At 42.8% G+C, this 25,177-nt stretch overlaps 1 protein-coding gene across 1 annotated transcript in view; it reads right to left on the minus strand.

Moving 5' to 3' along the window:
- Positions 1-25,177, minus strand: part of LOC106604464 (ecto-NOX disulfide-thiol exchanger 2-like) — a 225,390-nt gene that overhangs the window by 42,445 nt on the left and 157,768 nt on the right. Inside the window, exons 9-11 of the mRNA XM_014199103.2 lie at positions 18,353-18,555; positions 16,933-17,073; positions 943-999 (exon numbers count right to left, since the gene is read on the minus strand). Coding sequence (XP_014054578.2) covers positions 943-999; positions 16,933-17,073; positions 18,353-18,555 — 401 coding nt within the window. The remainder of the gene's footprint in view (positions 1-942; positions 1,000-16,932; positions 17,074-18,352; positions 18,556-25,177) is intronic.

A 25,177-nucleotide genomic window follows, 5' to 3' on the forward strand; every position in this document is an offset into this window, starting at 1 on the left:
TGGCTTCCGTCAATGTAATTATCTGCATCATTTCCAACCCCCAATTTTTTGTTGTTGTAAATATATATTATTTTAAATATGTTTTTATATTTTCCCCTAACGCTACCTCCCCTCCCCTAACTGAAGAAAACTAATGGACAACAATACCAGGTATGTGTGTTTGTCTGATGTGCGTTTGTGTGGGCGCTGACCCAGGCATGGTGGCAACTCTTACAGGGGTTCACCCGGGGCAATGTTCTTCATTACCGTGTGTGTGTACGTGAGACGGGACAAGCCCTTGATTTCCTAACCCAGTTGTGTCGGGTTGATTAATCATGCAACAAATAAAGTCCTCCTGCACTGGATTGGTCTGTAATGATCTGTCATGTCACTGGAAGAGGAGAGAGAGAGAGTGAGGAACAGAGAAACAGGGAGAGGAAGAGGGGAAGAGAGAAACAGGGAGAGAGGAAGAGAGAAACGGAGAGAGGAAGAGAGAAACAGAGAGAGGAAGAGAGAAACAGAGAGAGGAAGAGAGAAACAGAGAGAGGAAGAGAGAAACAGAGAGAGGAAGAGAGAAACAGAGAGAGGAAGAGAGAAACAGAGAGAGGAAGAGAGAGGAAGAGAGAGGAAGAGAGAAACAGGGAGAGGAAGAGAGAAACAGGGAGAGGAAGAGACAAAGAGATGCACAGAGAAACAGGGAGAGGAACAGAGAGAAGAAAGAAACAAAGAGGAAGAGAGAAACAGAGAGAGGAAGACAGAAACAGAGAGAGTGAGAAACAGAGAGAGTGAGGAACAGAGAAACAGAGAGAGTGTGGAACAGAGAGACAGAGAGAGGAAGAAACAAAGAGATTCACAGAGAAAATAGAAAACTAGAGAGACGGAGAAAAAAAGAGATAAGGAGAGAGAATGGAAACAGAGGGAGAGGGAGACGGAGAGAGAGGGTCACATCTCTTTTCCACTTACATTGACTTGATCAGCACTCTCCTCGCTCCCTCTGTCATCTCGCGGTGATGTCTCCGGCTAGAGTCAATCATAAAAATGAGAAAAGCCGTCACTGACAATCATCTCACACACTCATGCAAACAGACAGACACACTCACACAAACTCAAACATACAGACACACTTTCTCCTCAGGCAAGACCACTATATAACACTGTGAAGGAGAGGTCAACATCACATATACAAGCCCTGAATAGTTTGAGGGGGTATGTTGTAATGTGCAGTCAGATATAGAATCAGATCAGATCGAGCAAAGACATACAGTACTTATTAATATGTGTTCTTTCCATGAGTAAGAACCAAACATAATTGGATGTCGAAATGTCCTCTGTTCATAACTGGTATTCACACAGTGAGTGGTGTGTATCTCCGTTTTCTATTAAAATGGTTGACATCCTGATTCAGTGGTCCTAGTTAAAGCCTGATTCAGTGGTCCTAGATGAAGCCTGATTCAGTGGTCCTAGATGAAGTCTGATTCAGTGGTCCTAGTTGAAGCCTGATTCAGTGGTCCTAGATCAAATCAAATCAAAGTTTATTTGTCACGTGCGCGGAATACAACAGGTGTAGACCTTAAAGTGAAATGCTTACTTACAGGCTCTAACCAACAGTCCAAAAAAGGTATTAGATGAAGCCTGATTCAGTGGTTCGAGATCACGCCTGTTTCAGTGGTCCTAGATAAAGCCTGATTCTGTGGTCCTAGATAGAGCCTGATTCAGTGGTCCTAGATGAAGCCTGATTCAGTGGTCCTAGATAGAGCCTGATTCAGTGGTCCTAGATAGAGCCTGATTCAGTGGTCCTAGATAGAGCCTGATTCAGTGGTCCTAGATAGAGCCTGATTCAGTGGTCCTAGATGAAGCCTGATTCAGTGGTCCTAGATGAAGCCTGTTTCAGTGGTCCTAGATGAAGCCTGTTTCAGTGGTCCTAGTTGAAGGGACACTGAGAGAATATAATGTGTTCTTCTGGTGATGAGATTGTCTGTTAATAGAATGACCTGCTCTAGAACAGTGGTTCCCAACCAGGGGTCCTGGAAGACTCATGAGACCATAGGCTTCCTGGTAAAATGCACATGAGCGGGTACTTCAGGGGTACTCCGGGCAGATCAAAATTCAGTTGTTGGTACAGTAACCGAAAAAGCTTTAATACATAATGCTTGGTGAGAGCTTGGACAGTGAATGGGGCTATGGGGTTAACTGATGATGGCATGCAGAAATCTGCCGAACATGGCAAGTTAGCAGCACACACAATCATTCCACAATGGCCACAAATCTAGCAACGGTTTCCTCATATTGATTTCTCTATTTTCTGTTGATGAGTCTCCAGGGATCCATCTCTGTGCGTATACATGCTTTAATTGCCATATTACCCATGGATCTCTGGAAGGCGTTCATCTCTGCGTGTATACATGCTTTAATTACAATATTACCCATGGATCACTGGAAGGGAATCATCTCTGCATGTATACATGCTTTAATTACCATATTTACCATGGATCACTGGAAGGGGTTCATCTCTGCGTGTATACATGCTTTAATTACAATATTACCCATGGATCACTGAAGGGGATTATCTCTGCATGTATACATGTTTTAATTACCATATTTACCATGGATCACTGGAAGGGGTTCATCTCTACATGTATACATGTTTTAATTACCATATTTACTTACCATGGATCACTGGAAGGGGTTCATCTCTACATGTATACATGTTTTAATTACCATATTACCCATGGATCACTGGAAGGGGTTCATCTCTACATGTATACATGTTTTAATTACCCTATTTACCATGAATCACTGGAAGGGGTTCATCTCTACGTGTATACATGTTTTAATTACCATATTACCCATAGATCACTGGAAGGGGTTCATCTCTACGTGTATACATGTTTTAATTACCATATTTACCATGGATCACTGAAGGGGTTCATCTCTACGTGTATACATGTTTTAATTACCATATTTACCATGGATCACTGAAGGGGTTCATCTCTACGTGTATACATGTTTTAATTACCATATTTACCATGGATCACTGGAAGGGGTTCATCTCTACGTGTATACATGTTTTAATTACCATATTTACTATGAATCACTGGAAGGGGTTTATCTCTACGTGTATACATGTTTTAATTACCATATTACCCATGGATCACTGGAAGGGGACACATTTCAGTGCCTAGCGGCATTCTAATGTACAGTGTCACTATTAAACCAGATATTGACAACCCTGTGACTCTCTTTGATTTGAAATGGCATGTATTACCCAGCCAGCAGGTCTAAAATGACAAATTAACAAAGTCAATGAAACAACTAGCCATACGGCTACAGGAGGCAGAGAAGAGAAATTGGAAAAGAAGCAATCAAATATGGACCACGCACCATTTGACTCTCTCATATCCGTATTATCTTTATCCAATTAAGTAGCTGATTGAACAGGAATCTTAAGCTCTTGTCAACCCTCCCTCTGGAATCATGCCTCTGGAATCCTGCCAATATTATACCATAAGCAACATAACCATTAACACTGGCTATATTACAGCTCTACAGAGGACAAGATGGATTTTCGCCCCTAAAGACATACAACTAACTTAAGTGTTTCCGATATTTGCGGATGTGAGACAAGACCGTTTTGGAGGGGGGATAATAATGAACTGGTTGTAACCAGTGGTGATATACCGGTATAGCTAATGCAAAGATGCTAGTTGTAGCCAGTAATGATATATGGCTAGTATAAAGATGCTAGTTGTAGCCAGTGGTGATATAAAGCTAATATAAAGGTGCTAGTTGTAGCCAGTGGTGGTATACTGGTAAGGCTAATGCAAAGATGCTAGTTGTAGCCAGTAGTGATATTTTTATTTTTTATTTTATTTAACATTTATTTCACTAGGCAAGTCAGTTAAGAACAAATTCTTATTTACAATGACGGCCTACCAAAAGGCAAAAGGCCTCCTGGAGGGATGAGGGCTGGGATTATAAATAAAAATAAATTAAAAAAATATATAGGACAAAACACACATCACGACAAGAGAGACAACTCAACACTTCATAAAGAGAGACCTAAGATGACAACATAGCATGGCAGCAACACATGACATCACAGCATGGTAGCAACACAACATGACAACAACATGGTAGCAACACAACACGGTAGCAGCACAAAACAGGGTACAAACATTGTTGGGCACAGACAACAGCACAAAGGGCAAGAAGGTAGAGACAACAATGCATCATGCAAAGCAGACAACTGTCAGTAAGAGTGTCCATGATTGAGTCTTTGAATGAAGAGATTGAGATAAAACTTCACGTTTTTATTTTTTAATACTGAATATCCGAAACATACAATATACTTGCAGTTAAGCCGCTCAACAACTACATCATACCAGTCATCCAACAGACTCTCATTCAGAGTGACACACAGAAGCATCCAGGGTCAATGTCCTGCTCAAGGTCATGTTGATAGATCTCCCACTAGGCCAAAAAACATGAACCCGAACCCTCCAAGATCCCCCCCCACAGTTCCCCAATAGCTGTCCCTCAACCATTTGAGACCCCTCCCACAGTCCCCCTCCAATTAGAAAAATTAAATAAAAACTACAATTAATTCCATTCCCCACCCCCAAGAACCCCCCAATGCACCAACAACCAAGAGAATGAACTAAAGAGAAAGAAAGAAAAAGACAGAAGAAAACAGAAAACAACGCAATTTTTCTTTACAAAAATTAAAATAAAAACAAAATAAAATAAAAACAGAGGACATCAAGGACAACTAAAATCATTACAACAATGCCAACTGTATATGTTTGTGTGCATGTCTGGCACTATTACATGTATGTATGTGTTCTTGTATGCGTTAATTTGAATGAGAGTGTGTGTATATGCATGTGTACAAACACCTGCACGGCATCAGCCTCAGGCAAACCGACATTAGTTGTAAAAACACTGCCCCTCAGTGTCATTCAAACTTACTTTTTATTATGTTTCATTTTTACTTTTTTTAATAACGTTTATCTTTGACCATCAATCAATCTCCTGCACAGCAACTTCACTCCCACTTGTCTCCAATTCCACATCCCAAACCTCATCTTCCCTCAGCCCATCTCATCAATCTCTGCTGGCCACCCTCTTCGGGTTTCTATACAACAAATATTTTTCAACTATGCTGTGATGTTTAACATAAAATTTCAATCTTTCTAATCGAATAGAATCAATTCGAATAGAATCAAGATAAATACTTTTACTAAGAGTATTAGTAATTGACTGAACCAGTCTCTCCAGATCTCCTAACAGTACTATTTATAGGTGTCACGGCTGTCGTTGTGTAGAGAGGACCAAGGCGCAGCGGGTTGCATGTTCATCATTATATTTAATGAATAAAGATAACACGAAACAAAACAATAAACAAAGAACGACAGGTGACAGCTTCACAGGCTACAATAATCACTAGCAGTGTGAAATACAACTACCCACAAATCCCCAGGTGAAAACACACAACTAATATATGACTCCCAATCAGGAACAATGACGTACAGCTGTTCCTGATCGGGAGCCACACAGACCACACAGAAATAAACAAACTAGAAAACCAACCTAGAATACAAAACCCAGAACATACCCCGTAATACATAAATAAAACACCCTTCTACAATACACATAACCCCCGAACCACATAAAACAAATACCCTCTGCCACGTCCTGACCAACCTACAAATAACCCCTATACTGGTCAGGACGTGACAGTACCCCCCCCAAAGGTGCAGACCCCGGATGCACCTTAATAAAAAAAATAAAAATAAACCCCTAACTAAAGGGAGGGAAGGGAGGGTGGCTGCCGTCACCGACGGCAACTGTGCTACACCCCCCCTCCCCAAACCTCCTACAGTGGAGTTGGCTTAGGCTCAGGCCTTAAACCCCTGCCTGACCTAACCACCCCCACTGCATACCTCTGCCTGAGGACAGTCACTAAAGACCCTGGACTGTAGGGCGACTCTGGGAGCTCCGGGCTGTAGGGCGACTCTGGGAGCTCCGGGCTGTAGGCAGACTCACTCGGTTCCGGGTCGTAGGCCGTCTCCCCTGGTTCCGGACAGTGGGCCGTCTCCCCTGGTTCCGGACAGTGGGCCGTCTCACCTGGTTCCGGACAGTGGGCCGTCTCACCTGGTTCCGGACAGTGGGCCGTCTCACCTGGTTCCGGACAGTGGGCCGTCTCACCTGGTTCCGGACAGTGGGCCGTCTCACCTGGTTCCGGACACGCTGGGCACGTCTGCACCTGGTTGCTGGACACTCTGGACGAGGCACTGTTGCCGGACACTCTGGACGAGGCACTGTTGCCGGACACTCTGGACGAGGCACTGTTGCCGGACACTCTGGACGAGGCACTGTTGCCGGACACTCTGGACGAGGCACTGTTGCCGGACACTCTGGACGAGGCACTGTTGCCGGACACTCTGGACGAGGCACTGTTGCCGGACACTCTGGACGAGGCACTGTTGCCGGACACTCTGGACGAGGCACTGTTGCCGGACACTCTGGACGAGGCACTGTTGCCGGACACTCTGGACGAGGCACTGTTGCCGGACACTCTGGACGAGGCACTGTTGCCGGACACTCTGGACGAGGCACTGTTGCCGGACACTCTGGACGAGGCACTGTTGCCGGACACTCTGGACGAGGCACTGTTGCCGGACACTCTGGACGCAGGCACTGTTGCCGGACACTCTGGACGAGGCACTGTTGCCGGACACTCTGGACGAGGCACTGTTGCCGGACACTCTGGACGAGGCACTGTTGCCGGACACTCTGGACGAGGCACTGTTGCCGGACACTCTGGACGAGGCACTGTTGCCGGACACTCTGGACGAGGCACTGTTGCCGGACACTCTGGACGAGGCACTGTTGCCGGACACTCTGGACGAGGCACTGTTGCCGGACACTCTGGACGAGGCACTGTTGCCGGACACTCTGGACGAGGCACTGTTGCCGGACACTCTGGACGAGGCACTGTTGCCGGACACTCTGGACGAGGCACTGTTGCCGGACACTCTGGACGAGGCACTGTTGCCGGACACTCTGGACGAGGCACTGTTGCCGGACACTCTGGACGAGGCACTGTTGCCGGACACTCTGGACGAGGCACTGTTGCCGGACACTCTGGACGAGGCACTGTTGCCGGACACTCTGGACGAGGCACTGTTGCCGGATACTCGGGCCTGGTCTGACGCACTGGAAGCCTGATGCGTGGGGCTGGTAGTGGAGGTACCAGCCCGGGGACACGCACCTCAGGGCTAGTGCGAGGAGCGGGAACAGGCTGTGTAGGACTAGGCTGACTCACTGGAAGCTTGATGCGTGGTGCTGGAAGTGCCAGTTTGGGGACACGCACCTCCGGGCTAGTGCGCGGAGCGGGAACAGGCTGAGTTGGACTGGGCTGACTCACTGGAAGCTTGATGCGTGGTGCTGGTACTGGACGTGCCAGCCTGGAGACACGCACCTCAAGGCTAGTGCGTGTAGCGGGAAACACTGGACTGTAGAGGCGCACTGGCGGTCTCAAGCGCAGGACTGGCATCACCCCTACTGGCTGGATGCCCACTTTCCCCTGGCACATGCGGGGCGCTGGTACTGCGCATACCGGCCTGAAAATACCCGGCCTCGCCACAGAACCCATCACCCGTCGCCCAAAAAAGGTACGGGGATTTGGCCTGTGGCTCAATCCTCGCCCAGTCAGACTATCCGTGTGCCCCCCCCCAATTTTTTTTATTGGGGCTGCCTCTCGGGCTCCCTTACCAGCCGTGTTCCCCGGTCCTCACCAGACTTCCTCCATGGACCCTCTCCGGCCAGAATCTGCTCCCAAGTCCATTTCTCCCATTGGTCCAACTCAAATTCACGTCGCTCCTTTCTCCGCTGCTTGGTCTTTTTGTGGTGGGTAGTTCTGTAACGGCTGTTGTTGTGTAGAGAGGACCAAGGCGCAGCGGGTTGCATGTTCATCATTATATTTAATGAATAAAGATAACACGAAACAAAACAATAAACAAAGAACGACAGGTGACAGTTTCACAGGCTACAATAATCACTAGCAGTGCGAAATACAACTACCCACAAATCCACAGGTGAAAACACGCAACTAATATATGACTCCCAATCAGGAACAACGACATACAGCTGTTCCTGATTGGGAGCCACACAGACCACACAGAAATAAACAAACTAGAAAACCAACCTAGAATACAAACCCCAGAACATACACCAAAACCCCGTAATACATAAATAAAACACCCTTCTACAATACACATAACCCCCGAACCACATAAAACAAATACCCTCTGCCACGTCCTGACCAACCTACAAATAACCCCTATACTGGTCAGGACGTGACAATAGGGTCCATTTTAGATCAATGCTATGCATTTTCAGCCATTCCTGAACCCGAGACCAGAAACAGGCTACCTGACGGCAATACCAAAATAAATGGTCTATTGATTCTGTATCCTCACAACAAAATCTGCAAAGCTTTGATGATTTTATGACCCAAATATTCAACATTTTGTTGGTGGAAAGAATTCTAGATAATAATTTTAGCTGAAAAGCACGAAGTCTTGAATCTCACGTTGTTTTATATATCAACTGATACACCTTGTACCATGGAATCGGTACATCAAAAATCTCTTCCCAACTATTTTGCATTCTGTATGGCAGTTGTCAACATCCTGGTCCTCAAATGAAACTGGTATACCTTCCCATTTATGCTATGTTTATTCCTCCGCAAGTTTTGATCCTTTATATTGGGCAGACAGACAGTTCCCTACCTCCTCTCGCTGCTACTTGCCTCCTCCAGTTTTGGGGTAATGCTGTAATCAATTGGTTGTACTCTTGGATTGAGCAGACGTTCCCGTACAATTCTGATAACACCATGAATGACGTAACTCTACCACTTCAATTTACAATATCATTTAAGAACAAAAAACCCTTTCAAACAACTTTCCCATAAATACAGGCATTTTATCAACCAGCACATTTTTATCAACCATAATATTTGTTGTACTATTTGTTCTATCTTTCATGGGGATGAAATTGAAATTGTAGCCAGCTCTGCAATGCTTGTTTGAAAAAGAGAGATACTTTGAAAAAAGTATAATTTTAAATTAATCGAAAATGAGACATGGCAATCTGCACAAAGGGAAAAAGGCAATTTTAAAACAATGGATGAGCTTTCTTAGTAATCTACTTGAGAACCATTTAGGGTTCAAGTAAAACTTTTGAATAAGTGAATCTTTTAGAGAGGAGGTTTAGTGCTTTTATATTTAATAATCTCAACCCACCCAATTCATATTCATTATATAAATAGGCACACTTTATTTTGTCTGGTTTAGCGTCACAGATAAAGCAAAATATTTTTTGCTCATATGATTTGAAAAACGAATCATCAGGAGTAGTCAGCACCATAAGTAAGTGAGTAAACTGAGATATGACTAAGGAGTTAATCAGGGCAATTTTTCCATAAATAAACAGGTATTTACCTCTCCATGGTTGCAGGATCTTGTCTATTTTATGTTTTCTATTGAAATTCAATGAGGAGAGCTTATTTATATATTTTGTGATATGAATACCAAGTATGTCTACTTCACCATCAGCCCATTTTATAGGTAAACTGCAGGATAATGTAAAAGTTGTATTTCTTAAAGATCCAATATGTAATATTGCACACTTATCATAATTAGGCTTTAGTCCAGAGAGTACAGAAAAGTGATCTAGATATTCAATGAGACATTGCAGGGATATAGATTGCGGACTTAATGTAAAACTTGAGTCATTGGGCATACATGGACACCTTTGTTTTTATGCCTTGGATTTCTAATCCTCTAATGTTGTTAATGGATCTGATTTTAATAGCTAACATTTCGATGGCCATAGCGAATAGATATGGTGATAGCGGACACCCTTGTTTAACTCCTCTTGACTATTCAAAAATCTCTGAGAAGTAGCTGTTATTAACTATTTTATACCTGGGGTTGCAATACATAATTTTTTTACCAATTTTATAAGAGAATTACCGAAATTGAAAAAATCCAGGCATTTATAAATAAAATCGTCTTACTTTATTAACCTGTTAGGGCTAGGGGGCAGTATTTGCACGGCTGGATAAAAAAAATGTACCCGATTTAATCTGGTTACTAATCCTACCCAGTAACTAGAATATGCATATACTTATTATATATGGATAGAAAACACTCTAAAGTTTCTAAAACTGTTTGAATGGTGTCTGTGTATAACAGAACTCATTTGGCAGGCAAAACCCTGAGACATTTTCTGACAGGAAGTGGATACCTGATGTGTTGTATTACCTTTAAACCTATGCCATTGAAAAACACAGGGGCTGAGGAATATTTTGGCACTTCCTATTGCTTCCACTAGATGTCACCAGCCTTTACAAAGTGTTTTGAGTCTTCTGGAGGGAGATCTGACCGAACAAGAGCCATGGAACGATGATGGCCCATTAGACACCTGGCGCGCGAGTTCATGTTGGGTACCCTCGTTCCAATACGTTATAAAAGAGTATGCATTCGTCCACCTTGAATATTATTCATGTTCTGGTTAAAAAAGGCCCTAATGATTTATGCTATACAACGTTTGACATGTTTGAACGAACGTAAATATATTTTTTCCCCTCGTTCATGAAGTGAAGTCCGGCGGGCTTAGATCATGTGCTAACAAGACGGAGATTTTTGGACATAAATGATGAGCTTTTTTGAACAAAACTACATTCGTTATGGACCTGTGATACCTGGAAGTGACATCTGATGAAGAGAATCAAAGGTAATGGATTATTTACATAGTATTTTCGATTTTAGATCTCCCCAACATGACGACAATGTCTGTATTGCAACGCGTATTTTTCTGGGCGCAGTGCTCAGATTATTGCAAAGTGTGATTTCCCAGTAAGGTTATTTTTAAATCTGGCAAGTTGATTGCGTTCAAGAGATGTAAATCTATAATTCTTTAAATGACAATATAATATTTTACCAATGTTTTCTAATTTTAATTATTTAATTTGTGATGCTGACTTGACTGCCGGTTATTGGAGGGAAACGATTTCCTCAACATCAATACCCTAGTAAAACGCTGTTTTTGGATATAAATATGAACTTGATAGAACTAAAAATGCATGCATTGTCTAACATAATGTCCTAGGAGTGTCATCTGATGGAGATTGTAAAAGGTTAGTGCATCATTTTAGCTGGTTTTATGGTTTTGGTGACCCTGTCTTTGAATTGACAAAACATTACACACAACTCTTGTAAATGTACTGTCCTAACATACTCTAAATTTATGCTTTCGCCGTAAAACCTTTTTGAAATCGTAAAACGTGGTTAGATTAAGGAGATGTTTATCTTTCAAAGGGTGTAAAATAGTTGTATGTTTGAAAAATTTGAATTTTGACATTTATTTGGATTCAAATTTGCCGCTCTTGAAATGCACCTGCTGTTGATGGAGTGCACCACGGGGTGGACGCCTGCGTCCCACCTAGCCCATAGAGGTTAAATGCCTTTTCAAAATCCGCTATAAATACCAGGCCTGGCTTCTTAGATGTTTCATAATGTTCTATTATTTCTAGTAGTTGTCGTATATTATCTCCAATGTATCGTCCATGTAAAAAACCTGTCGGATCAGGATGAACAATACCTTGTAAAACCCTTTTAATTATGAGTGCTATGCATTTCACTAGTATTTTTGCATCACAACATTGAAGTGTAAGGGGCCTCCAGTTGTTTTAGACAGACTGGGTCTTTATATTTGCCATCTGGGTCTTGTTTTAATAATAGAGAAATCAGACCTTCCTGCTGAGTACCTGACAGACTACCATTTTTATAGGAGTAGTTAAAACAATCTAACAATGGAGCTTTTAGTATATCAGAAAAGGCTTGATATACCTCTACTGGTATGCCATCAAGCCCTGGGGTTTTTCCAGACTGAAAGGATTTAATAGCCTCAAAGTTATTCCCCTGTAATTTGGCCTTCGCACTGATCTTTCTGTACATTTGTTCATTTTCAATTTTTTTTAATTATTTGGAATGAATTCCTTACTGCAATCTTCATTCAGTTGGAGAGGATGAGACTGTCACGCCCTGACCTAAGAGAGACGTTTTTCTCTGTTTAGTTAGGTCAGGGTGTGATATGGGGTGGGCATTCTATGTATTTTATTTCTATTTTTTTGGCCGGGTATGGTTTCCAATCAGAGGCAGCTGTCTATTGTTGTCTCTGATTGGGAGCCATACTTAGACAGCCTTTTCCCAACTGGTTTTTGTGGGTAGTTGTTTTCTGTTTTGTATTATGTGACCTGACAGAACTGTTGGCTTTCGTTTTTGTTTCTTTGTTAAAGTGTTTTGTATTATTAAATAATTATCATGAACACTCACCACGCTGCACTTTGGTCCCCTCCTTTCGACAGCCGTAACAGAGACGGAAAAGAGAACATCTGCCTAAAATAATTAGCTTCCTCTTTTAAAATATCATTCAGAGAATCATAGATGACTCCGTCTTCAGTAACGAGTTTCTGCAAATTATTTTTGTTAGCATTCCTGTATTTGAGATCCAGGAAGAATATTGTGAATTTTTCTCCATATTCCATCCAGTTTGCTTTATTTTTGTAATAGATTACATTAGATCATTCTTGAATAAGTTCCTCAAGTTCTTTTTGTTTTTTTATCTCTGTAGTATCGTTTTTATTGCCATCTACTATAAGTTAATGGATTTCCCTTGTTAGTCTTGTGTCTTTAGCCAGAACGTGCTTTTTTATTATTGATGAATATTGAATTGAATGACCTCTGAAGGTACCTTTAAAGGTATCCCAAACAATAAGTGGATTTGCTGAATCTATATTATACTGGAAAAATACAGTTATAAATTGTTTTGTCTTAGTTAAAAATAAGTTGTCCTCCAGTAAACTTTGATTAATAAAATTTCCAATATCCCCGTCCACGTGGAAAATCTATAAGAGTTATGTGAATGCCAATTAGATGATGATCCGATCGCATTCTGTCTCCTATTACAACTTGTTTAACCTTTGATGCAAGAGAGAAAGAGACAAGAAAGTAGTCAAGATGACTAGCTTGATTAAGTCTCCTCCATGTATATCTCACTAGGTCAGGGTTTTTTAGTCTCCAAATATCCTCTATTTCTAATGTGTCCATAATATTTGTGATTTCGTTAAGGGCTTGGTGATGATAGTTTGTAGAGTGATTATCTTTACGGTCCATTGAGGTACTTAACACTGTGTTATAGTCTCCTACCATAATGATTTGATCATTTGGCTATACTTATTTCACCCCTTAGCATAACTAGATACTATTCAGTCTAAATTGACCATAATTAGTGCATGTAAAGCTAGTGCCATCTGAGGTATTATGACGGTCAAAATCAGATCTTTCAAATGTCTGATATTTTGAATTCAAGAAATAGGTTTCAGCAAAATTTGTTTCATTCCCTTGCCTGTTTGCCTGTGAGCCAATGCCACAGATGTTAGAAAATTGAGACAAGATATTATGTGTGTAGTAAATCTGAGTAGGTTGATGTTTATGATATTGGATGTGATTTTGTGAGTGTGTATGTATAAGACTAAGACTATAATGTGTGATGTCCCAAAAAATAATAACGCCGCCAATTTGTATGGTTGGGTGTCTATGTGTGTAACATGTAGTGCGTATAGCCTTAATATTCATGATGATAATTGTAATCGATATCGTATCACCATCATAGTTGCATCATAATTACCCTTAACATCATTGAAAAACACATCCCAGCATTTCCATAGCAATTGGAGTTTCACATGATCACGAAAGAGACCTTGCATTACTCTAGAGACGGCTTCACTACAGTACAAATGTATTCTGTATAATATGTCATTTTTCCCCAATGCCCCTTTTCTGATATCTTCCCCTTGCTTCTTGTAACATATATAAACTTGTAGACAAATACATAAAAAATACAGACAAACTATAAACATGTTAAATTATAAAACAGTTCTTGACAATAGAGACAGAGGGAGAGAAGAGAATAGAAAAGAGAGAGTGAGAGAAGAGAACGAGATCAGGTGTGTGTGTATGTATAGTCCGTATGTGTAAGCGAGTATGTATTGAGTACGTGTGTGTTCAATTCCACTTCATAGTGTTCAGATATTTTTACAGTTCCCATACTTTCTTTTTTTCGTAATCTGTAGTCCCTGTAGAATTTAGTACAGCCATGGTGTTATGGAGCTGTCTCGGAATAGCTGTCCATCTATAAAGAGTTTGTCAACAATGAGAAAGGCATGCTTACCCTTCTCCCTTTGTTGCCTTTGCACCGGATACAGTATCTTACACAAACTTGCAGTCCCAGCCGTAAAGGCTAACCGCGTCGTGGAATCCTTAGCAACAAAACTTTAGTTCTGATAAAAAATGGATTTAATGAAAATGTTTTAATATAATCAACAAACCGAGTGTAGACAGTACAATGTTCTGTTGCACGCTCTGATTAAGTATCTGATGACGTATATCCGTGTGCCAAGCTTGTAGCGTCTTTGTTGCAGCTCGTTCCAGTCGCTATCTGCAGTAAACTGAAATGACGAGAGACCCAGTGATGTGTGTGTGCTTTGGGGACCTTCAACAGAACGTGACTGCCAGAACAGGTGTTGTATGTGGTGGATGAGGGCTGCGGTAGATATCTCAGATAGGGGGGAGTGAGGCCTAAAAGGGTTTTATAAATAAGCAACAACCAGTGGGTCTTGCAACGGGTATCCAGAGATGACCAGTTTACAGAATAGTATAGAGTGCAGTGATGTGTCCTATAAGGAGCATTGGTGGCAAATCGGATGGCCGAATGGTAAAGAACATCTAGCCTCTCAAAAGCACCCTTACCTGCCGATCTATAAATTACATCTCCATAATCTAGCATGGGTAGGATGGTCATCTGAATCAGGGTTAGTTTGGCAGCAGGGGTGAAAGAGGAGCGATTACGATAGAGGAAACCAAGTCTAGATTTAACTTTAGCCTGCAGCCTAGATATGAGCTGAGAGAAGGACAGTGTACCATCTAGCCATACTCCCAAGTACTTATATGAGGTGACTACCTCAAGCTCCAAACCCTCAGAGGTAGTAATCAAACCTGTGGGGAGAGGGGCAGTCTTCTTACCAAACCACATGACCTTTGTTTTGAAGGTATTCAGAACAAGGTTAAGGGCAGAGAAAGCTTGTTGGATACTAAGAACGGTTTGTTGTAGAGCGTTTAACACAAAATCCGGGGAGGGGCCAGTTGACTATAAGACTGTATCATCTGCATATAAATGGATGAGAGAGCTTCCTACAGCCTGAGCTATGTTGTTGATGTAAATTGGGGCCTAGGATCAAGCCTTGGGGTACACCCTTGGTGACAGGCAGTGGCTGAGACAGCAGATGTTCTGACTTTATACACTGCACTCTTTGAGAGACGTGGTTAGCAAACTAGGCCAAAGACCCCTCAGAAACACCAATACTCCTTAGCCGGCCACTAGAATGGAATGGTCTTCCGTATCAAAAGCTTTGGCCAAGTCAATAAAAATAGCAACACAACATTGCTTAGTATCAAGGGCAATGGTGACATCATGGAGGATCTTTATATGGCTAATGCAAAGATGGTAGTTGTAGCCAGAGTTCATATATGGCTAATGCAAAGATACTAGTTGTAGCCAGGGGTAATACAGTATATGACTAATATAAAGATAATAGTTGTAGCCAGTGGTGATTTCTTGACAACTATAAAGATTGTAGATGTAACCAGTAGTGATATTTGGTTAATGTAAAGATGCTAGTTGTAACCAGTAGTGATATATGAATAATGTAAAGATGCTAGTTGTAACCAGTAGTGATATATGAATAATGTAAAGATGCTAGTTGTAACCAGTAGTGATATATGAATAATGTAAAGATGCTAGTTGTAACCAGTAGTGATATTTGGCTAATGTAAAGATGCTAGTTGTAACCAGTGGTAATATATGCCTGATATAAAGGGGTTGGTTGTAGTTGGTGGTGTTTTTTTGGCTGGTGGATGGACTATTAGAGCAGGACAGGGAGACATTCTAACTGGTAGAGGACAGGACCAGTAGCCTGACCTGGATGTAAATTACCAGTCTATTTCTCTATAGATTTTGAAATGACCAGTCTATTTCTCTATAGCTTTTGAAATTACCAGTCTATTTCTCTATAGCTTTGGAAATGACCAGTTTATTTCTCTCTATGGATGGTGATTTATATGATTGGACTGTCACTCTCTGGCTTTTTAAATGACTGCTCTCTCTCAATGTCCTTTTAAATGACATGTCTCAGTCAGTGTTTGATAGGCAGTTAGCACATCTCTTACCCTCCTGAGGTCCATAAGAGGAGATAACGGAGAAATGTAAAACTTTTGAAACTGAATAAACTGTCATTAATGTCTACCACAGCCTGGGCCCTGGTAGCTGATTCATTATTTCGGAAACATTTCTCATACATTGAAACTCATTTAGAACTAATTTCATTCTTATTACAGCACAAATCAGATATGGTAATTGCATTTCAAACCCCAGGAGTCTTTAAAGCCAGCCAAACTCATGAACCACACACAGTATTCTCTCTTGACTGAGAGCCTTCATCCCATCCCTCCTTGTTCTCAGAGGGAAACAAAGAAACTAATGGTGAAGAGAACTGAGGTTACAATAAGACAATGAGGGGCAGCTAACTATTGTATCAGGGAACATGACTACAAGATGGCTGACATTATCTAGAAATGTCTCACACAAGTGTTGTGTCAGACGCACAAGTACAGTAAAATGCCTTTCTTGTGTGTGTGTGTGTGTATGTGTGTGTTACTGACCTGTGGGGTGTGTGTGTGTGTGTGTGTGTGTGTGTGTGTGTGTGTGTGTGTTACTGACCTGTGGTGTGCGTGTGTTACTGACCTGTGGTGTGTGTGTGTTACTGACCTGTGGTGTGCGTGTTTTCTTCAGACTCTCCAGTCCTTCCTTGAGGCTCTGTACTTGGAGCTCCAGCTGCTGTTTGTCCTCCACACTCTTCTCCAACTCTGCCTCCCTCTGTTTCATTTCCTCACGCATCTTCAGCAGTTGCTGCAAATACAAAGGACATACAGTGAGCCACATACAGTAAGCTAACTAACCTTTAAGCTTCTGATACAGAGGAGATACATTTAGCTACAGATGCTAACTAACCCTTAAGACAGAGAAAGCACAGATGATACCTAACCCAGGCACAGTTAGCTACAGATGCAAGCTAATCCTTAAGACCGAGAAGACACCGCTACAGATTCTTGCTTACTACAGGCATATGACTCATGCTAGTTATTAACCCCTTATCCATAAGCTCCATAGAGGAAACCATGTTAGCCAGCGGTGCTAACCCTTATGTTTCAGGATTTGCCATCGAGTAAGGAACTTTTAGCTTATAGCTTCTCTATGTAGGTCAGAACCATGTAGAAGCTGAAAAGTCCTTTCTCCTTATCCATTTCACCTTAAAAAAACTATATCACAGTCTCAGTTGGGTTTAGGCTGAAATACGCAAGTATTACATGACTCAGAAGTGGAAGAAATTCATAGAACTTGGGCAGACTCAAATCACCTGCTGATAAAATGTTATGGTAATTTGCCAGAGCCTGCCTGATATCACAATTTAGCACAGAGCAATATGAAGTACTCCATTTTCATCTCTTCCTCCTCATTTCTATCCATTCATTTAATATTTTCATGGTAATGTTGAAACTTGCATGTTGGAAATGTAATTACCATTTGTCTATTCATATGAGCATGACCGTTGACTACTTGAGGATATTTGATGACCCAGCAGGTGATGGAAGCAACATATTTCCTGCCTGATGGTTGTTTAACCAACAGTTTGTTTTCTCTGAGGGGGATATTTGATTAGAAAACCCCTCCAGCTGGTATTAGTTTGTGTACAGCGTCTAGGTCAGCAGACTGATCAGATTCTAGAATGACTCTCTTCCTGTCAAGTCTTTCTATTGTTCTTTATATCTCTCTATCCATCCTACTCTCAGAGTGCACCCCTCTTGCTCTCGCTCTCTATGCCTCCCTCTAGCCCTACTCCTCTTTCTCCCTCTTTCTCAGTGTTGTGTGTGTGTGCGTATGTGTGTGTGAGATTGGGAGGGCAGTTCTCTATCCACCTCTATTAAAAGTAACTTTTCCTCAATACGACTGGTCACCCCAGGAAGCCAAACCAATGGATTATGAGTCTCACCAGCCAGAATCTGCAGGGGTTTAATATCTGTATGGAACCAGGAAATGAAAAATTCCTGTGGAATTGATTAAAATAAATCCAAAGTAGGGACTGCTGCAAGAAGTTAACACAAGTGGGTATGTCTGGTAGAAGTAGTACCTTCTGCATTCCCTGTAGTGCCTGTTGTAGAAAGGTTAGTTGTTGCTGCCTGATGGTGTTCTCTTCACTGTGTTGTGGAGGTGTGTGTTCTTGGTTTTTGCCCTGCTCCTGCTTCAGCAGCTCCACCTCGTTCCTGTAGGCGTCCAGCTGACAGCGCAGAGAGTCATTCTCTTCCTTTAGGGCCTCCACCTGGGCCACAGGGCCTACACACACACACACACACACACACAAACACAGTGTGATGAGAAATATTAATGAAATCCTAACCTGTCCTATTGAACAGACAGGAGAGACAGTGTGATGAGAACTGCTCATTAAATCCTAACCTGTCCTATTGGACAGACAGGAGACAGTGTGATGAGAACTGCTCATTAAATCCTAACCTGTCCTATTGGACAGACAGGAGACAGTGTGATGAGAACTACTCATTAAATCCTAACCTGTCCTATTGGACAGACAGGAGAGACAGTGTGATGAGAACTACTCATTAAATCCTAACCTGTCCTATTGGACAGACAGGAGACAGTGTGATGAGAACTACTCATTAAATCCTAACCTGTCCTATTGAACAGACAGGAGACAGTGTGATGAAAACTGCTCATTAAATCCCAACCTGTCCTATTGAACAGACAGGAGAGACAGTGTGATGAGAACTACTCTTCCCCTGTTCCTTTGATAGGAGAGTCTGTTCTTTACAGCTGTCGGAGGGGGATGTGTGTGATGTAATGAGAGGGTGTGTTTGAGTGGCTGAGCTGGGGAGATAAGACCTGAGAGTGAGTGTATGAGGCCCAGCATAGGGTGTCTGTCTGTCTGTCTGTCTGTCTGTCTGTCTGTCTGTCTGTCTGTCTGTCTGTCTGTCTGTCTGTCTGTGTGTCTGTGTGTCGTGTGTGTGTGTGTGTGTGTGTGTGCATGCGTGGGTGTGTGTAACTCAACACAGGGACTCCAGCTGCCTGCTTTGAATCCGGCATTATCATTCCTGTTTGAGCTGAGAGAGAGACCTCTGAGTCATCGACTTGCTGTGTGTGTGTGTGCGTGAGAGAGCCAGCATGCGACGAGGTTTTGGACATTCATCAGGGAGCCTCATCAAGTTGCTGTCTGGGGTAGCCGACCGATTCCCCTTCCACAACGTGACAGGCTTTAGTATCGACCCCCAGCACCTCAGCACCAGGCTGCTGACAGGAGAGAAGCACCAACCCATTCCCACTCTGAACTGTATTAGTGTAGAAGCACAACCCATTCCCACTCTGCACTGTATTAGTGTAGAAGCACAACCCATTCCCACTCTGCACTGTATTAGTGTAGAAGCACAACCCATTCCCACTCTGCACTGTATTAGTGTAGAAGCACAACCCATTCCCATTCTGCACTGTATTAGTGAAGAAGCACCAACCCATTCCCATTCTGACCTGTATTAGTGTAGCAGCACCAACCCATTCCCACTCTTCACTGTGTTAGTGTAGAAGCACCAACCAATTCCCACTCTGCACTGTATAATTGTAGAAGTACCAACCCATTCATACTGCACTGTATAATTGTAGAAGCACCAACCAATTTACACTCTGCACTGCTTCAATGGAGAAGCACCAACCCATTCCCACTATGCACTGTATTAGTGTAGAAGCACCAACCCATTCCCACTCTGCACTGTATTAGTGTAGAAGCACCAACCCATTCCCACTATGCACTGTATTAGTGTAGAAGCACCAACCCATTCCCACTCTGCACTGTATTAGTGTAGAAGCACCAACCCATTCCCACTATGCACTGTATTAATGGAGAAGCACCAACCCATTCCCACTCTGAACTGTGTTAGTGTAGAAGGACCAACCCATTCCCAATCTGTCATGCATCAATGGAGAAGCAACTACACATTCCCACTCTGCAATATATTAGTGTTAAAAGACCAAACGATTCCCACTCTGCACTGAATTAGTGTAGAAGGACCAACCCATTCCCACTCTGCACTGTATTAGTGTAGAATTACCAACCCATTCACACTGCACTGTATTGATATAGAAGCACCAACCAATTTCCACGCTGCACTGCTTCAATGGAGAAGCACCAACCCATTCACACTCTGCACTGAATTAGTGTGAAAGCATCAACCAATTCCCACTCTGCACTGCATCAATGGAGAAGCAACTACACTTTCCCACTCTGCACTGTATTCGTGTAGAAGCACCAACCCATTCCTACTCTGAACTGTATTAGTTTAGAAGCACCAACCCATTCACACTCTGCACTGAATTAGTGTGAAAGCACCAACCAATTCCCACTCTGCACTGTATTAGAGTAGAAGAATCAACCCATTCCCACTCTGCACTGTATTAGTGTAGAAGGACCAACCCATTCATACTGCACTGTATTGATGTAGAAACACCAACCAATTCCCACTCTGCACTGCTTCAATGGAGAAGCACCAACCCATTCCCACTATGCACTGTATTAGTGTAGAAGCACCAACACATTCCCACTCTGCACTGTATTAGTGTAGAAGCACCAACCCATTCCAGCTCTGCACTGTATAATTGTAGAAGCACAAACCTCTTCCTAATTTGACCTGTATTAGTGTAGAAGCACCAACCCATTCCCACTCTGAACTGTATTAAAGTAGAAGCACCAACCAATTCCCAATCTGCCATGCATCAATGGAGAAGCAACTACACTTTCCCACTCTGCACTGTATTAGTGTAGAAGCACCAACCCATTCCTACTCTGAACTGTATTAGTTTAGAAGCACCAACCCATTCCCACTCTGCACTGTGTTAGTGTAGAAGCACCAACCAATTCCCACTCTGACCTGTATTAGAGTAGAAGAATCAAACCATTCCCACTCTGCACTGCTTCAATGGAGAAGCACCAACCCATTCCCACTCTCCACTGTATTAGTTTAGAGGTACCAACCCATTCACACTCTGCACTGAATTAGTGTGAAAGCACCAACCAATTCCCACTCTGCACTGCATCAATGGAGAAGCACCAAACCATTCCCACTCTGCACTGAATGAGTGTAAAAGCACCAACCAATTCCCACTCTGCACTGTATTAGAGTAGAAGAATCAACCCATTCCCACTCTGCACTGTATTAGTGTAGAAGGACCAACCCATTCATACTGCACTGTATTGATGTAGAAACACCAACCAATTCCCACTCTGCACTGCTTCAATGGAGAAGCACCAACCCATTCCCACTATGCACTGTATTAGTGTAGAAGCACCAACCCATTCCCACTCTGCACTGTATTAGTGTAGAAGCACCAACCCATTCCCACTCTGTCTTGCATCAATGGAGAATCAACTACCCATTGACACTCTTCAAGATATTAGTGTAGAAGCACCAACCCATTCCCGCTCTGCACTGTATAAGTGTAGAAGCACCAACCAATTCCGAATCTGCCATGCATCAATGGAGAAGCAACTACACTTTCCCACTCTGCACTGTATTCGTGTAGAAGCACCAACCCTTTCCCACTCTGAACTGTATTAGTGTAGAAGAACCAACCCATTCCCACTCTGCACTGTATTAGTGTAGAAGGACCAACCCATTCCCACTCTGCACTGTATTAGTGTAGAAGCACCGACCTGTTCCCACTCTTCACTGTGTTAGTGTAGAAGCACCAACCAATTCCCACTCTGCACTGTATAATTGTAGAAGTACCAACCCATTCATACTGCACTGTATAATTGTAGAAGCACCAACCAATTTACACTCTGCACTGCTTCAATGGAGAAGCACCAACCCATTCCCAATCTGTCATGCATCAATGGAGAAGCACCAACCCATTCCCACTCTGCACTGTATTAGTGTAGAAGCACCAAACCATTCCCACTCTGCACTGAATGAGTGTAAAAGCACCAACCAATTCCCACTCTGCACTGTATTAGAGTAGAAGAATCAACCCATTCCCACTCTGCACTGTATTAGTGTAGAAGGACCAACCCATTCATACTGCACTGTATTGATGTAGAAACACCAACCAATTACCACTCTGCACTGCTTCAATGGAGAAGCACAAACCCATTCCCACTATGCACTGTATAAGTGTAGAAGCACCAACCAATTCCGAATCTGCCATGCATCAATGGAGAAGCAACTACACTTTCCCACTCTGCACTGTATTCGTGTAGAAGCACCAACCCTTTCCCACTGTGAACTGTATTAGTGTAGAAGAACCAACCCATTCCCACTCTGCACTGTATTAGTGTAGAAGGACCAACCCATTCCCACTCTGCACTGTATTAGTGTAGAAGCACCGACCCGTTCCCACTCTGCCATGCATCAATGGAGAAGCAACTACACTTTCCCACTCTGCACTGTATTCGTGTAGAAGCACCAACCCTTTCCCACTCTGAACTGTATTAGTGTAGAAGAACCAACCCATTCCCACTCTGCACTGTATTAGTGTAGAAGGACCAACCCATTCCCACTCTGCACTGTATTAGTGTAGAAGTACCAACCCATTCATACTGCACTGTATTGATGTAGAAGCAACAACCAATTCCCACTCTGCACTGCTTCAATGGAGAAACACCAACCCATTCCCACTATGCACTGTATTAGTGTAGATTCACCAACCCATTCCCACTCTGAACTGTATTAGTGTAGAAGCACCAACCAATTCCCACTCTGCAATGTATTAGTGTAGAAGCACCAACCCATTCCCTCTCTGAACTATATTTGTTTAGAAGCACCACACCATTCCCACTCTGCACTGTATTAGTGTAAAAGCACCAACCCATTCCCACTCTCCACTGTATTAGTTTAGAGGTACCCCACGGGGGGCCAGCACAGAAAAAAAATGTATGAAATTGTATGAAATGTATGCATTCACTACTGTAAGTCGCTCTGGATAAGAGCGTCTGCTAAATGACTAAAATGTAAAATGTAAAATGTAGGTACCAACCCATTCACACTCTGCACTGAATTAGTGTGAAAGCACCAACCGATTCCCACTCTGCACTGCATCAATGGAGAAGCACCAAACCATTCCCACTCTGCACTGTATTAGTGTAAAAGCACCAACAAATTCCCACTCTGCACTGTATTAGAGTAGAAGAATCAACCCATTCCCGCTCTGCACTGTATAAGTGTAGAAGCACAAACCTCTTCCCACTTTGACCTGTATTAGTGTAGAAGCACCAACCCATTCCCGCTCTGCACTGTATAAGTGTAGAAGCACCAACCCATTCCCACTCTGAACTGTATTAGTGTAGAAGCACCAACCAATTCCCAATCTGCCATGCATCAATGGAGAAGCAACTACACTTTCCCACTCTGCACTGTATTCGTCTAGAAGCACCAACCCTTTCCCATTCTGCACTGTATTAGTGTAGAAGCACCAACCCATTCCCACTCTGCACTGTATTAGTGTAGAAGCACCAACCCATTCCCATTCTGCACTGTATTAGTGTAGCAGCACCAACCCATTCCCACTCTGACCTGTATTACTGTAGCAGCACCAACCCATTCCCACTCTGAACTGTATTAGTGTAGAAGCACCAACCCATTCCCACTCTGCACTGTTAGTGTAAAAAGACCAACCGAATCCCACTCTGCACTGAATTAGTGTAGAAGGACCAACCCATTCACACTCTGCACTGAATTAGTGTGAAAGCACCAACCAATTCCCACTCTGCACTGCATCAATGGAGAAGCACCAAACCATTCCCATTCTGCACTGTATTAGTGTAGAAGTACCAACCCATTCCCACTCTGAACTGTATTAGTGTAGAACCACCAACCCAGTCCCACTCTTCACTGTATTAGAGTAGAAGAATCAACCCATTCCCACTCTGCACTGTATAATTGTAGAAGTACCAACCCATTCATACTGCACTGTATTGATGTAGAAGCACCAACCAATTTACACTCTGCACTGCTTCAATGGAGAAGCACCAACCCATTCCCACTATGCACTGTATTAGTGTAGAAGCACCAACCCATTCCCACTCTGCACTGTATTAGTGTAGAAGCACCAACCCATTCCCACTCTGAACTGTATTAGTGTAGAAGCACCAACACATTCCCACTCTGAACTGTATTAGTGTAGAAGGACCAACCCATTCCCACTCTCCAATGTATTAGTGTAGAAGCACCAACCCATTCCCACTCTGAACTGTATTAGTGTAAAAGCACCAACCAATTCCCACTCTGCACTGTATTAGAGTAGAAGAATCAACCCATTCCCACTCTGCACTGTATTAGTGTAGAAGGACCAACCCATTCATACTGCACTGTATTGATGTAGAAGCACAAACCAATTCCCACTCTGCACTGCTTCAATGGAGAAGCATCAACCCATTCCCACTGTGCACTGTATAAGTGTAGAAGCACAAACCTCTTCCCACTTTGACCTGTATTAGTGTAGAAGCACCAACCCATTCCCGCTCTGCACTGTATAAGTGTAGAAGCACAAACCTCTTCCCACTTTGACCTGTATTAGTGTAGAAGCACCAACCCATTCCCGCTCTGCACTGTATAAGTGTAGAAGCACCAACCCATTCCCACTCTGAACTGTATTAGTGTAGAAGCACCAACCAATTCCCAATCTGCCATGCATCAATGGAGAAGCAACAACACTTTCCCACTCTGCACTGTATTCGTCTAGAAGCACCAACCCTTTCCCATTCTGCACTGTATTAGTGTAGAAGCACCAACCCATTCCCACTCTGCACTGCATCAATGGAGAAGCACCAAACCATTCCCATTCTGCACTGTATTAGTGTAGAAGCACCAACCCATTCCCACTCTGAACTGTATTAGTGTAGAACCACCAACCCAGTCCCACTCTTCACTGTATTAGAGTAGAAGAATCAACCCATTCC

The sequence above is a fragment of the Salmo salar genome, chromosome ssa05 (assembly GCF_905237065.1).
Source record: "Salmo salar chromosome ssa05, Ssal_v3.1, whole genome shotgun sequence".
Taxonomy (NCBI): Eukaryota; Metazoa; Chordata; class Actinopteri; order Salmoniformes; family Salmonidae; genus Salmo; species Salmo salar.